Here is a 14,511-nt window from a genome sequence, read left to right as displayed (position 1 = left end):
TAAATTATATTTACAACCCTGACTGAGACGAGAGTTTGAACATTATTATCTTTGAAATGTTAACGCGACGTCACTTAAAGGCTATAAATCACAAGAACTTTGCCTGGACATAACAGCCACAGAAAATGTGTAACAATATAAAAAAAAGGGCTAGTTATATTGGCCAATGCTTTTATATGTGTCATTATTGTGGTTTTTCATTTACTTACTGAGAACTTGAAAAAAGACCGCGCGCTCATGTTTGAAGTCAAGATAGCGATCGCACTGCAAGGACGCAGATGTTGCGTGGGCGCGGGTGGATAAGTCCGCACCTTTATTGACGTTTTCTGGCTCAGAGCTCCTTCTTCTCGTGACACATTCTCGTGTCTTTTTTTTTCCATTTCCTTTCCTTACCACCTTTTCAAAATTTCAACCATCCACATGTCACTTTCTTCAAAATTACTGCCTCATTAGGCCAAGCTTAAGTTCAAACGACGTTCCTCATCTGTATGAAGATAGATGCGATTCCGCAAGGTTTTCAACGAAAATGGAATTCTGTTTCCCCAGACGTCTGTACTATGAATTATCGAGCAAAAACTTGAAATGTTAGCGTATAGAGTGCTAAGTCGTTTTCATCGACAAAACTTCTCTTTTCGCTGTTCGTTATTATATTCATTCAGAATACAGATCGAATTGATCTTTCATGCGGATGTCTCAGATAAGAGACTTCCTTCGGAGAGATTTTCTATAAATAACTGTAGTGGAATTTACCAAGGAATTGGGTTTAGTCAGTTTATTTTCTTTTGCTTCAACGTCAGATAGTTTCATCGATGAAGGTTCTCTTTGACTACATCTTCATAAACTAACAGTCGAACGCAATGAAAATAAACGAGATCAGTTCAAACTCTTAAGAGGAATATTAAATAAGAAACTGCTGGTAGATCACTCCAAAATTCACACAATGTAGATAGAAAGGTTAACTATAAGATGGGTGAATATATAAACACATTTCAGTCAATCAATCAATCAGTCATTGAATTTATTAATATATATCCTCAACTCTATATAAATTCTATCCTTTACTTTAGTAAAAATATACAATGGCTGAATATCAGACCACTTAATGCGCTTTACACCTTTGACTTATATTAGTTTATAATTATATTACTAAAAATATAACTCTATACAAAATTATTTCTAATTTCTGAGAAAAAAAATACTATTTTTTTAAAGTTATGTGACCATCTCGTATAATTTATGAATTTAACATTATGAAAAATTAACTCCAGGTAAGGGAATTAAATGCAAAAAAAGGGCAAACTGTCCCATTAAACCAAACTATAAAATTAAAAAGACAAACTTCCATTTTTGATTCAACGCTTTTGAAACGTAAAGACACCTCTAAAGCTTCAATGAAACATTTAAGAGGAATATATACTATGATATATCTAAGTTATAAAAGGTTCTCCTTTACCATTAACCCATAAGAAAACACAAAACTCGATGAAACGTAATAAATTAAACTATTTGAATACTTTGTCTACTTTTACATACATACCTCTTTTCCTTAATGGGATACCTTTGTATTTTGAATTATTTTACATACACCTATCTCTCTTTATCTTAATGGAATAACTTAAAAAGTACGATAATTGCCGTTGTCCTAAGCCCTGTAGAGACACATGTCTGTGTCCCAAGTTACTATAGCAAAATCTGATGTAAATCTATCAGCTATCAAACAGTGAACCTCTTCAGATACCTGTACGTTTACCTGGTCTACTCTTTTTACAAAAATAATTAAGGAAAACCTTTAAAAATATTATAGGGAAAGGCCTTCGTCGTAGAGGCATATATAATTTGTTACAAAAAATTTGAATACGAGGGAAAAAAAAAGGAGAGAACAGCTTCGTAAAAACACCCAGGATGTGCATCACTTCTTTCTATCAAATCTGTTTTATACTTTACAATGCTTTTTAACATTCCGCAAAGTTTGAGTAGGTGCTGAAAGAGTCTAAGTAAGCCAGAACTGTTTTGTAACAAAACATGTACTGCTCCTAAAAGATGAAAACATAAAAACACTCCTTAGGATCACGAAAAATAACGCTATTGATCTGTGAGCGCTCAGCAAAGTGACCATGTTATTTTCTCAGAACCCAAAAGAAATGACTGAACAGTAAAGAAATTCAATTCTAATTCTTCGAAGCAAAGTTCCGTGTTTTGATAAAGTCAGGCGTACCTTGGAGGGCCCCTACTCCCGGTATTAAAACGCCGGAGTGGAGTTCCCCTGTTTTTCCTCTGGCAATCTAGACATGAGTAAAGTTATAACAATGGATTATGACATTTGTCAACTTACAAGGGTGTTGACAGCACCTGGTCTCTTTGCTCGAACTAGTTTTACAGTCTGGAGAACATCAACTGTTTGTTCAATCTTGACTCGTTCGATCACTGAAATTATGGTAGCTACACAGCCACTGCGGCCAATACCATCACTATAGAAAGATAAAACGGGTAACTATTAAGAAAAAATGAAAAGAACACGATTGTCTATTCGTGTTGCAGTTTCTTGCCTTGATTCTTGTTAGCCTTTAATTTAGCGATTCAAGTGTCTACTTTTTTCAGACATGTTCAACCAATAACACTGTCTACGCTAGATAAGGTCATCTACATTAACCATTTAAACCTTCTACTATTCTGTAGAAAAAATAAATATTTGGTCATTTATTGGTATAATGTCTAACAAACTGACTATGAGCAATTCGGGCATGACATATGTGCCGAGTAAAACATTAGGGAGCTTAAGCACAGATGTTTTTGGGAAGCAGACGGCAACCAGAAGTTAAAATTATCATTTTTGGTGTTCAAACAATATTTTTCGTTGGCGCGGTTTGGTTTAAAATGCTAAAGCGGTGTCTTAAAAAGATCGCTTCTTAAGCTCTGTATCAATAACCATAACTTTTAACGTTTTAGGGTTATATGTAGTAATCCATTCAAAAATATGATAACATCTAGAGAACTCTTTACTTAAAGAGAGCTCTTTACCTGCACTGAAAAACAATGACTCCATCTCCTGATTGCTGCTGAGACTGTTGTACAGCATTCATTAGTTCAAGTATCTCCTTGGGATCTGGGCACGAGTTTCCATCGGCCCAACCGGTGTACTGTATATGCTGTATAGTTGACTTCCTGTCATGAGACTGAAAAAACAAATTAAAAAAGGAAGAAATTCACACCATTCTTCAAAACAGATGCCTATTAAAAAATTAACTTTAAATGAAGGATTAGCTTGTTTATGTGGAGTGAAACATTGAATATTGAAAAGCGAGCAAACAAACTCGATTCCATAATAATGCATAAGTTCAGCGGAAATTCTAGTGTTAAATCAAATAATATCCTTTAGACACTGTATCGATAATGTCAGGAGATTTACAGAGTGGTCTCTCCTGATATTGAAAGAGTTAAGGTCAAACCATCCACCTTTCATTAACATAAATCACACGCGTTGAAAATATATAAACACTTTCTGTTGGTATTGATTATAGTTTCATCGAAACTACCCATAACACAGGGAACCTTCGAATACTAGTACAAGCAAACCGCAACCATTGGTATGGGAAGAAGTTCGCTCCAAACTACCTAAAGAACAGAAAACTTTAAAATACTTGTACAAACAAACCGTACCGCTGCATTCTCTAAGGTAAATCGTCTGGTAGTTATATTGTTCGAGTTTTCTTGGGACAAAAGCTGAACAGTGACTACACCATACCTGGCGGATCCCTCACTTGGCCAGTATTTTGGGTAACTCTACAAAAAGAAAAACAGTGCTACATGTTTGATCCGTGATATAATTATATATACTTAATATCGTGGTCTAAAAAAAGGGGTTGCAAGGATTTTCCAGTAAAGAGTTCCAACTTTTCCGTGGTCAATCGTTGTAAAATGTTACTTTCCCTCGACGATAAAGCTTCTTCAGTCTAAAGGTGTTGAGAGGATATCCGAACTATAGTGACATGTGCTCTAAACATTTGGAAGTTTTCATTTCGCCAGCCAGTAACGCAGACGAGTATCGTATTTACAAGTGACAGCGGTTTAGTCAAAGAGTCTCAGCGGGAAAGTTACACTTTGCCGGATAGTTTTTGAGAGCATATTAGTTTCACTGCGTTAATTGATGCTTTAGAGGTGTTTTGTCCCATTATTTTTGCCACCTTTTAACGTATAGTGGCAATCTATCAAAGTTTTCCAGAGATTTCCATCAGTTGCCCATATCAGTGGCTGTTTTGATATAAATCATTAGAGCTTTAACATCATAGTTTAGGCAGGTTCTGTACATTTCTTGGTTGAAAATACGTAGCAAAGAGTGTTGTTTAGTGCTTTTCAGAAACATGTCATGATTCGTACCTGCCTTCCTTCTTTCAAGTTATTCAACATTACAACTGTGCCAATATTATACAAAGAAATCATCAGCCAGAAGTCTTTAATGGTGTTTTCTAATGGCGCTTGAGTCAGGATGTATGAATTCCGTTCTCTATAGTCCTGAAAAATAAAAGTTCAAAAGAAAATGTGGACGTCAAGTTAAGCAACACGAGTATACCAATACGAAAAGAATAACAGTACCTCTTTACCCAAAAAGAAAATACTGGAAAAGAATATATACTTATAGATTGAACAAATTCAAAACATATGGACACGTTGCACTAGAAAGCTTTCTAGAGAACTTGAAACCACTGAGTTTTTTCTTCAAATCAACATGTTGGGAATACTTATTTTATGAGCTCCTCGTCTTTATTAGGTTTCGTCGCTACATTGATTAAACATTTTTTTAAATCTTTTTTTTGATTTGTGAATTCATGTAATATTGCTATTCTTCTGTATTATTGATTGACTATTTTTAAATTTCGTACTTGCGATGTTTTGTGTTCAATTAATAAATAAACAGAATATATATTACCAAAAAAATCTTATAAGAAGGCATTTTTGCACTTACATCCACATATGAGGCATTGATGTAACTCTCTTCTTGTGAGGAAGCTTGTAAGTGCACTCGAGCATCGTCCACTAGTGTAAAATCGACATAAAGGCGTTTATGCAGACAAAAAACATACCAAACAATAATTATAAAGATTGTCTTAGATCTATCGTTTGGAAACATTCGATGTGTGGCGCCACCTGAAATTTGGTATGGAATTTTAGGGTACCAATGGTCGAACTTTACGCATTTTAGTTAACCTGGATATATTTCTTTATTCCAAGTCCTACGCTGTCTTAGAAACCTTGATTTCACGCCAATTTGGGTTCCCTTCGTGTGAAGTTTACCCAAGTTGTCCTTAAACACAACACAGTGACTTTAGCCATGACTCGAACCTATAACATTTTATTTGTTTGGGTCATCGCAGTACGACTTCATAATACCTTGTAGGCTATGACCTTTCTTTATCAAAACTAACAAAATTATAGAGAATGATTGATGGTTGGCGGCTGAATTGTGTGAAAGCCTGCTTTATTGAAAAGTATTTGCATTTTCGCGCATTATTATCTAGACTATGGGTTTATTTTCTCGTGTATATAAGTAAACTGAAATATTTTTGCCGTGACTATGATCGATCAATGGCTAATTTGTTCCCAAAGTTTGTGAAAACTTTGATCGTTTGGTAACAAAACTTTGTGTCGTCCAATCTGTAATCCACTCGTGACTAACAAATTTTACATTGATTGGGGTCTTTCAATTTCGTTGACCACTCGTAAGGTTTCAGACCGAATGAGACACCACTTGGTTTAGGGCTCCATTAGGAAATAACACAGGAGTGAGCAGAAATCTTGTTTGACATTCTTGAAAGACTGCAAAGTAAGACAAGGTGACACTTACGCGGAACAGTGTTGGGGAATCTGTTCTTGACAGCGTTTTCAGGCAGAAATGCTTCCTTTGCTTCCTCTTGAGAAGCCTGGGCGTCTGTTACAAGTTCCAAGCGCTATGACAAAAGTATCAAAAGATGTAAGTGATTATTTTTGCATCTTTCAGTTTGTCCTTTGAAAACCCTTTTCATCTTTTTTATCTTATAGAATAGAATAGAATAGAATAGAAACTTTATTAAAGTGTCAAAAACCGTCTAGCCAGGGAACAAATCCCTTACTAATTTGGGGACACCATCTTAAGCCAACCTTTGGCCGTCCCGCTTTCATGTTAGTTCCTCGGCCGTTTCTGTTTCTTACCGAACTGAGTTATTGCCTTCTTCTTCAAGCTAGAGCAGTTTCTTGTGATTTGATAATTGAGTCAATGATCACTTGTGAGCGAGACACAATCGTTAGTTTGTGGAGATTAGCTGTCTTGAAAAGTGTAAATAAGACATGAATGTGATGTTAACAATATCAAACAGAGAAGTCTTTAAAAGAATCTTCAGGATAAAGCAATAAGCTGTCTTATTGGTATTTAAGTCTAATTTCGCAACAAAGCGAAATGTATTTATTAGAAATAGTTGCTAGTTACCTTAAACTCTCGTTCATATCCAGTCTTTTTGGATGGTTTATGCACCATGGAAAGCTTGTTCATCACAATTCGTAGGTCCTGGGGGATAATCTCTGTATTTCCACATACCAAGGCCTCCATCACTGCTTGATGCAGGAAAACATACTGTTCCTATACAGAGGTAAAGTCAATACTAATACTGTTGGACTGAACGAACAGTTTTTGGAGCAAGAAAGCGCACTGGTTTTATGCAGAGACAGAGTAGTGATGAGACAAACGGCTTTTGGTATATGTCTATATATATACATTAATCTATATATCTATTTGATATATATATTTATATATCAATTCGGATAAAGTCATATCGAGAACGATTAGATTTTCTAAATTTGAAGATGGTGGTTTCAAGAAGGTGGACTCTGAAATCATTTAGGCGTTTTATCGAAATCATAACTGGCTTACGACGATCCTCACAATAACCGTGGAGCACGACGAACCGTGAAATAACTAAGCTCAAAATAAAAAGGACTTATGCTGCTGTTATTCTTATGGAAAGCGGTTGAAATTGCTTACATCTTTCTGCACCATGTGAGGACGAGATCTACGCATTACTTGCACGTAATTCTGTATGAACACAGTTTTAATCTTCTCAGCACTCTCCAACATAGCGTCGATAGCAATGTATGCGCCAGTTCGACCAACGCCAGCACTGTACCAGGGTAACAATAGAGATAATTAACAATTCTTATTGTTAAAAAATATGAAGGGAAGAGGCGAAGGAAAACAATCAACCCTTTTTTTAAGTATGGAAACTCGCACTGATCAAACACGACAAGGTGACTTGCACATTGAGTAGTTTCCTTGTATTTACTTTGAGTCCTCATTTGTTCCTCATGATGTCGAGCTTCCGTCGCATTGGATGTTGGGATTGCTTTGGTTTTGGTTTTACGACAACCAACTGAAAAGCCCTGTTAGAATTGTCAGTTATTTTAAGCACGATTGGGCGACTCTCGAGGGTAAGGGATTGGTTGATGGAGGGCCTTGGTAATTTACACACATGGAGGTATATTAAGAAAAAATTTTTATCGTTATCCTTAGAAAAGAAAAGTTTTAATTAGAAAATCTGCAGAAGAACCTTAACCCAAATAATAATAGTTTGTAAATATGAAGCCGTTAACTTTAAGTCTTGAAATTTTTCTGTGCTCTTTACCTGCAGTGCACAAGAAGTGGTCCACCAGTAGCCTGGTGTCTGGCATGAATCTTTTGTCTAAATCCAAGTAGAGCTGTGGAATGTTGTGGGACGCCTTTGTCTGGCCAAGTGACGTAATGAAACTGGTGCACGTTCATTTTTTCTGAATCCTGAGGGGAAATTCACGCCCAGGTTGAAGATGTTGTCATAGAAGGAGCCCAAAATACGTCATTATTTTCGAGTATTTTTCAAGGAAAGATTAATTCCATTACTTAATTTTAGTTGGAACAGAGATCATGCCTAAACAGATCCAGGGGGCCCAAACTTTGATTCATAAGACACATTTCTGTTTTCATCACATATTTTGTGTTATTATTTATTCAGCAGCCTTAATGAACTAAAAGATATTTAAAGATTTAATTTTTAGTACTCTAATTTCATCCTGCAGTTGGAAAAATATTGGTTTGAGTCAAGTGGTAAAAAAGTCTGATGGAAGGGTGGAAGGGGGGACGTCCGAATCCCCCGTACCCTCCACTGAGATCCGCCACCGGTACAAATACAAATACACCCTGCCGGTGGGTTGCAGCTTCTTTGATCGGATGCATTGCAATTTGCGCACTGTTACCATGTACTCTTTAGGTATGTAACACACCCAAAAGGTATATACTTAAAACGATTAGGACTTTTTGTTTAGCACTTAAGGCCATATTCTTTAAGGAAGTACTAAATATAAAAACAGCAATTTTATTAAGACACCCCACCTTCGTCACAATCAATGACCTGATGACGTAATCGGCGAAAGTTTCAGTCTTTTGAAGAGTAACTGTGAAAGCACCATATTTGGAAGTGTGATCTGGCCAATACTGATCGCATTTACCCTACAGTTAAGACAACAACAACAAAAAATGCATGTGAGCCTATATGTAGCAGCCCATGACGTTATTCTGATCTTGGTTTTGAATGTGATCGATATTTAAGATTATGGTGCGAGTTTTACAGACCACTCATGAAGCGAAGGAAATGCAAAATAAAGGAAACTCCGGTTAAATTGAACGTTAAACTGAAAACTGATCTACGTCTACCTTTCCCCCCTCAACTAGGTTTGTAAGCATCACAATGGTGGAACAGTTTTCCTGCCAGACCAGTCGCCAGAAATCATCGACAGTTGTAGAAGTTGGACCTAATAACCCAATTACAAGTATTTAGAATATTGTTAAAGAATGGCGAAGCGTGTGGTAATTTAACAAAGCCATGAGCTATTTAACAACATTGACACAACAATGGGACAAGTTTTTCTTTCGGAACAATGGGAACTTTCTTGAATACATTTATAAATTTTCTTTTTTTCCTGCCGGAGAGGTTTTGCCAACAGAGTAACAAAGGAAAACTAGCACAGAAAAGGCCACAGAAAACCCCTTAAAGGGACTGAACCCCGTAACAACGAGCTATAATCTTCGCCCCCTAATAATGCAGAAACTATCGTTCGAACTAAGCGAGAAATTTCTATAACCTTTGCACCTATTACGTTAATCGAAGGAACTTTTACTCAAGGACGCTTTTGTTAGTTCCAGAGGTGTCCCATGTGCAGAGGGTACACGGTTAAATATACTGAAGGAGACCCAGATAAAACCAACAGTAATTACTATGTGAGAGGTTTTGTAGTTCTCTAACTCTATATTGCAGCAGATTTCACTACAGCAGTTAGACAATGGCTCGTGTTAACGTGTGAGAATTATGGGTGTTTCTATGAAACTCCTCCAGATAATTGTACCTTGTGTGGCGATATAAGTCATGGTGACCTCATCGTAGGTCTAAGGAGAGAAAGTAGAAAACTTGATGTTATGAGCAATTGTTGTTGTAAATATAAGCATCTTGAATTCTCCAGACTGCTAACTCATGCTGACATGTGTACCATAGAACTTCCTAAAACATTTCATCAAGTCACGCAGTTATTACGTAACACTAATAAAATAGTACTTTTATAAGCTTCTGAAATGTCCCGGAACACTGTGTAAATGTATATAAGGACTCAGTTCTGCAGTAGTAGTAGTAGTAGTTGTTGTTGTCAGGAGACACCGGCTGTTTAGAAAGCTATACCGTGAGAGAGAGCTAAAGTTGAAGATTGCTTATTTCAAGAAAAGTTAGAGGAAACTGTGACTTCGGCGAGCTAAGATATAGACTGTAAGGGGCTTAAGTAAGTTCATTGAGCATAATTATTGTACTGCCTTTAGGAGTCTCCCCTTATTAAGAATATCACTCGTTGTTTAATAAGGTAGTTGAGTTTGTAGGATTGTAGTGTTTTTCTGTCGGTTAGATTATACCGTAACAGTTAACTGAAATTAATTATAAGTATTCAAAATATTGATATAATGTCTTTTCCATGCCTTTCTCAGCCGTTTATTATGTAAGTTATGAGATTTGCTGTCGAAGTTAAACATTAAAGGATGAAAGGTTATCCCATAAGAGTAATGAAAGACTGCAGACAGAGAACAGAAAATATTCATGCTGATTTTTTTTCAAGATGCCCGAACCGTAAAATAAGTTTTATTTGTATATCTTTTAATCTGTTATCTCTTCATTTATATATATCATCAAACAAGTAGTGTTGACGCGCCGTTGTATTGCTTTGTATTGTCGTGTCGTGCCGTTTCGTTTTGTGTCGAGTCGTATTGTGTCGTCCTGTCTCCGTCGTTGTTTTGTCGTCATATGCATATGTATTTTGTGTTACTGACCGGAATGTAGCTTGCATTGATGTAGCTGGAATTTTTATCACCCTCTATTTCCTCCAAAACAACACGAGAATGATCATCTGTTAATTAACATAATCGGTGATTTAGGAACTAGTTAAGTTTTTTTTTTTTTTTTTTTTTTTTTTTTTTTAGGCGTGAAATACGTATAAATCTTGAACATAGTGTATGGTGCGAAATTCTAACTTAAACTTAACCATTTTACCACTTCCCACCTCACCAACTTTGAAATGATTGGAGATAGTGACAAAGTTTTATATTCAGAGAGCTATGGAATTTATAATTATTGCCTTAAAAGAGACTAACTGCAGAGGCAGCGCTAGTTACGGTCTAGTCACTAGAAAATGATTTTAATTTAATATAACTTAAAGGTTTTTTACATGGTTACCGTTAGATAGAAACAGCAAAAAATATTTTCATGTACTCACATGAAACGATGTTTCCATAACGGTTCTTGCCTCTGTTACTCTTGCCAATCTCACAAGGAAACAGCATATCGCCCTGTAAATTCTAAGAAAGGTATATACTAAGTTGCAAAACATGTGCTTTTATCAAAAACGATTCGATGTGATCACTTTTTGAGACCCTTGCATCAAAATCCACCACAAATACCAAGTCACCTATTGCGAAAGTAACAACACACAAAAAAATCGAGAAATATTTACAAGTGTTCTCTCGTACAATAACACACAGAAAAACCAACGTCTTACCTTATATTCCTCTCGCAGTACAATAGCACCATTTTCAGAACCTCTCTTGAAGTATTTTTCAAAATTAGCCACAGGAATTGGTTTGGGCTTACCATCGTCAGCCTCACTGTAGGTAGCCTCTTCCTCTCCACCGTCAGGCTGTTGTTCAATACCTTTAGGGTAAAGAAATCGCATATATGGAACTTTGAAGTATCTTGATAATCCCTATAGGCAATGAACCATGTTATAACATACCTTCAATTGACAGACGACTGTCTCCTACATTCTGATAAACCAAACTTGATGTACTCGCGCCAAGGTTTTCATAACCGTTTTGAAGGTCATCAAATTGGACAGGTCTTTCACTGGCACTTTGGGATCTTGTCTCCCTTCTCCTGAAAAAAAAAAAAAGATAAGATGTGTAATTTTCAGTTGCAATACTTTTTTCTACGCTCAGTCATTAGTATTCAGTCTTAAAATAAACAAACCTCCGGTATAAGAGCACAGCAACAACAACTGTTAGAATAAGGAGTAGCAACAGAACTGCAGGTACAGCAACAGCAACGACATTAAAACCGCTGGACTTTTCCTCTCTTCCACCTTCCACGAAAGAAGAGCGTAAATAGCATTTCAGGGTAGACATTTGGTAATCAAAAATCAAAAATGGTTTTTAAGAAAATAATTTTAAGTCGACCATGGCCGAAAATCGTTTTGTTCGAGTGACATCACAAGAAAATACACGCACAACCGGCAATGACCAAAATGGCGTCGGCTTGGATTGCGGACTCGTACTACCAACTGCGTTACTGACTCATGCTAAGAAAAAGTCCTAAGTTTTAAATGCTGGTTCGAGGAAAGTACATTTAACCGACAATTTGGAACTTCTTTATTTCCTATCCGCGTTAATCTTCTCCTTTCTTAACCATCGTTGTTCTGTTTAGGTTTATTTGCGCATTTTTGGCTTTGGCTACCCTAGCCATCAATTTATCAATTGTTTCCCTCAAATTCACTTTCGTTTTGTTAGCAGCTCGCTACTATCCTCAAATTTAGCTCGGCACCAGGCCGAGCGAGCCAAATTCTGGCATAAACTTTGAATGCTCATAGTTGATGATATGGATTTAGACTAGCTTGTAGATCTAGACTATCTAAACGAAAATGTAGACACCAGGCTCTGTATACTGAAAAGAAGTAAACTAGTTCAATAAAATATATTTAAAAAGAGGATTTTCGACCAGTTGTAATTAATACAAGCTAACATATAAGCCTCTTGGAGCCACCACTCTCGCAAGTGAGTTACTGCTCTTGAAAAGCCCCTTGAATTACAAAAGTAAATCTACAATCGTATAAACTGTAACTTGTTGGTTAGTTAAATGTAATATGGACAAACCCGTAATGGCCGGGGTGATAGAAATTTTGGCAACGCTCCCTACTTCTCCTCTTAGTACTTCCTGTAGAATATACAAAAAACAAACCACACATTTCAAAAAATGCCCGTGCTTTAAAAACAATGAGGAGACTGAAGTGAGAATAAAACGGCTGAAAAGTATGGGCTTAGACTAGACCTCCTCCTAGTTTTTGTGTTAACTCATACAATGTAGTGCGAACAATCTTCTCCGCAATAAAGACTAGACCACTGTCTAGCAAACTACTCTTTAAAATCGATTGCAAAAAGGTCATTAAACCCAGTTCTACGAGTAATCGAAGGGACGTAGGTTATAGTTTACATACCTTCGTGGTTTTAGTTAGAGCTCTCTCATACACAATGTAGTTTTGTCCTTTTTCAAGTTCTTTATTCAAATAGTTTCCAGTTTTTTCACCGTCGCCAACAGTAAATTTCCAAGGTCCTTTGAGCGCTGGGACATTTCCTATCTCAGCAGCAATGTAAAAGTTCACGTCATCGTTCTTTGCATCACTGGCAGCTTTCAGTTGTGAATCATAATTTTCCGGAAGCTCTTCAACACCATTGACAACTTTCAGAACAATAACTTGATAAGCACTGAAAGATTGAAAAAAATTTGCCCGAGTCATGAAGGCAATTTGTATATAGTCTCTAATCACATTTTGATCGTAGCATCAATGACTTAAATCCTCTTGCTAGAATTTATCCTGCTTTCAACAACATACCGTTATCTCATTTCTCGAGGAGCGGCTGGCAATCTCACCTTATCATTAGAAAGGACCTGGTCAACCTTAGGTTATTCTGCAAATCACATTCTTATTGATAATTACCTTATTGGACCATTTATTTGTTCAACTGGCCACAGAAACATATCAACAGCTGTCTCAGAAACCTCAACATCACTCACATTATGTGGAACCGGAGCTTTAGGAGCTGGTGAGAAAGATAGACACTTTGTATCTCAACAAAAGGGTTCCTATTAAATGAGATAATACAGATGTATGATTACAAGTTCAGATGGCGATTCATGACACTGCACTCAGACTAACTAAATGAATTAACGAAACTCATCTCTTCAAGAGTTAAATTGATTTAAATGACGGTAGAAATAGATGATTTGCTTAAGTTAGACAGAATTGCATGACGTAACTAAGTTATGGTCACTTCAAAAATATGAAAGTTAAGTTTACCATATGTCCTGGTAGTTACAGTTATCGTCTCATATGGTCCAGGTTTAATAGTCACAGCTGTGACATTAAACTGATAAGTCATTCCACCAAACACATCAACTGTGTAATTTGATGCATCTTTGTCTATTCGAGAAATCTCTTTTGGTGCAACTCCATTGCGACTATAAAACAAAGTGTAACTTCTGATAACCCCATTTGGTTCTGCAGGCTCACTCCAGGTCAAGGTTAGTCTTGGACCATGCGAATTGGTGGGTGACACGTCAACAGAAGATAAAGATAAAGGTACACTAGGAGCTGGCAGAATAGAGATAATGTAATTATTAATAAAAGAAATGAAAAGAAAATCATCGGAGGTATGTGTAATGAATAACAATTAATCCAAAGCACGTTGTAGTATAGAGAAAGATGTTTTTTTTCTTATCACGAGCATAGGAAAAATAAAAAATTCTGAGTCCCAATGAGGAATCGAGCCTCAGAACTTCGGATTCCGCGCTCAGATTCTCTACCACTAGGCCACAGACTCCACGGCGAGCGAGATATCTTCTGTATCTGGTCATTCTGTATTAAACGGTCAGTTGTCAAAGTCCCCAATTTATTTCCCTTTCGTATTCTTATTTTCACCTCTATTCAGCGATCACCCCCCCCCCCCCCCGATCCCTTCAAAGGTCAGCTGCGAGAGGTACGGGTTTGAGTCCTGTCAAAGCCTGAAATTTTTCAGGCTCCTTTTCGGCAATTGTGAGGAACATTTCTTTGTTTGATTTCAGCCGCAAGTTCAGTAAAAATTTCTTCCACGAACAATTATGATCATTTTATTTTTTTCACCTTCATCTATCACTTACCATCTTCCTTTGTTCTCTTCAC

The 14,511-nt window shown here is 36.6% G+C and overlaps 1 protein-coding gene across 4 annotated transcripts in view; it reads right to left on the bottom strand.

Annotated features, from left to right (window-relative positions):
- Positions 1-757: 757 nt before the first annotated feature.
- Positions 758-14,511, bottom strand: part of LOC149037132 (receptor-type tyrosine-protein phosphatase kappa-like) — a 21,044-nt gene continuing 7,290 nt past the window's right edge. The window contains exons 5-27 of one of the 4 annotated variants that reach the window (XR_016180947.1): positions 14,490-14,511; positions 13,651-13,944; positions 13,291-13,393; positions 12,790-13,057; positions 12,449-12,509; positions 11,550-11,661; positions 11,317-11,456; positions 11,083-11,234; positions 10,801-10,882; positions 10,358-10,434; positions 9,397-9,436; positions 8,708-8,805; positions 8,387-8,503; positions 7,647-7,795; positions 7,010-7,145; positions 6,458-6,607; positions 5,840-5,942; positions 4,961-5,031; positions 4,375-4,509; positions 3,743-3,780; positions 3,019-3,173; positions 2,333-2,468; positions 758-2,033 (exon numbers count right to left, since the gene is read on the bottom strand). The exon at positions 14,490-14,511 is cut by the window's right edge and continues 284 nt beyond it. Coding sequence is in view for 2 of the 4 variants with exons in the window: in XM_089186910.1 (XP_089043036.1) it covers positions 1,953-2,033; positions 2,333-2,468; positions 3,019-3,173; positions 3,658-3,780; positions 4,375-4,509; positions 4,961-5,031; positions 5,840-5,942; positions 6,458-6,607; positions 7,010-7,145; positions 7,647-7,795; positions 8,387-8,503; positions 8,708-8,805; positions 9,397-9,436; positions 10,358-10,434; positions 10,801-10,882; positions 11,083-11,234; positions 11,317-11,456; positions 11,550-11,661; positions 12,449-12,509; positions 12,790-13,057; positions 13,291-13,393; positions 13,651-13,944; positions 14,490-14,511 (2,805 nt within the window). In the remaining 2 variants the exon portion in view is untranslated. Of the gene's footprint in view, positions 2,034-2,332; positions 2,469-3,018; positions 3,174-3,657; positions 3,781-4,374; positions 4,510-4,960; positions 5,032-5,839; positions 5,943-6,457; positions 6,608-7,009; positions 7,146-7,646; positions 7,796-8,386; positions 8,504-8,707; positions 8,806-9,396; positions 9,437-10,357; positions 10,435-10,800; positions 10,883-11,082; positions 11,235-11,316; positions 11,457-11,549; positions 11,662-12,448; positions 12,510-12,789; positions 13,058-13,290; positions 13,394-13,650; positions 13,945-14,489 lie in introns of all 4 variants that reach the window. The other 3 variants (XM_089186910.1, XM_089186911.1, XR_016180948.1) reach the window with 3 other exon arrangements.

Source organism: Pocillopora damicornis, chromosome 11 (genome assembly GCF_964200805.1).
Source record: "Pocillopora damicornis chromosome 11, jaPocDami1.2, whole genome shotgun sequence".
NCBI lineage: Eukaryota > Metazoa > Cnidaria > Anthozoa > Scleractinia > Pocilloporidae > Pocillopora > Pocillopora damicornis.
Note: the sequence above shows the minus strand (reverse complement) of the source record. Positions and strands in the feature narration are given on the sequence as shown.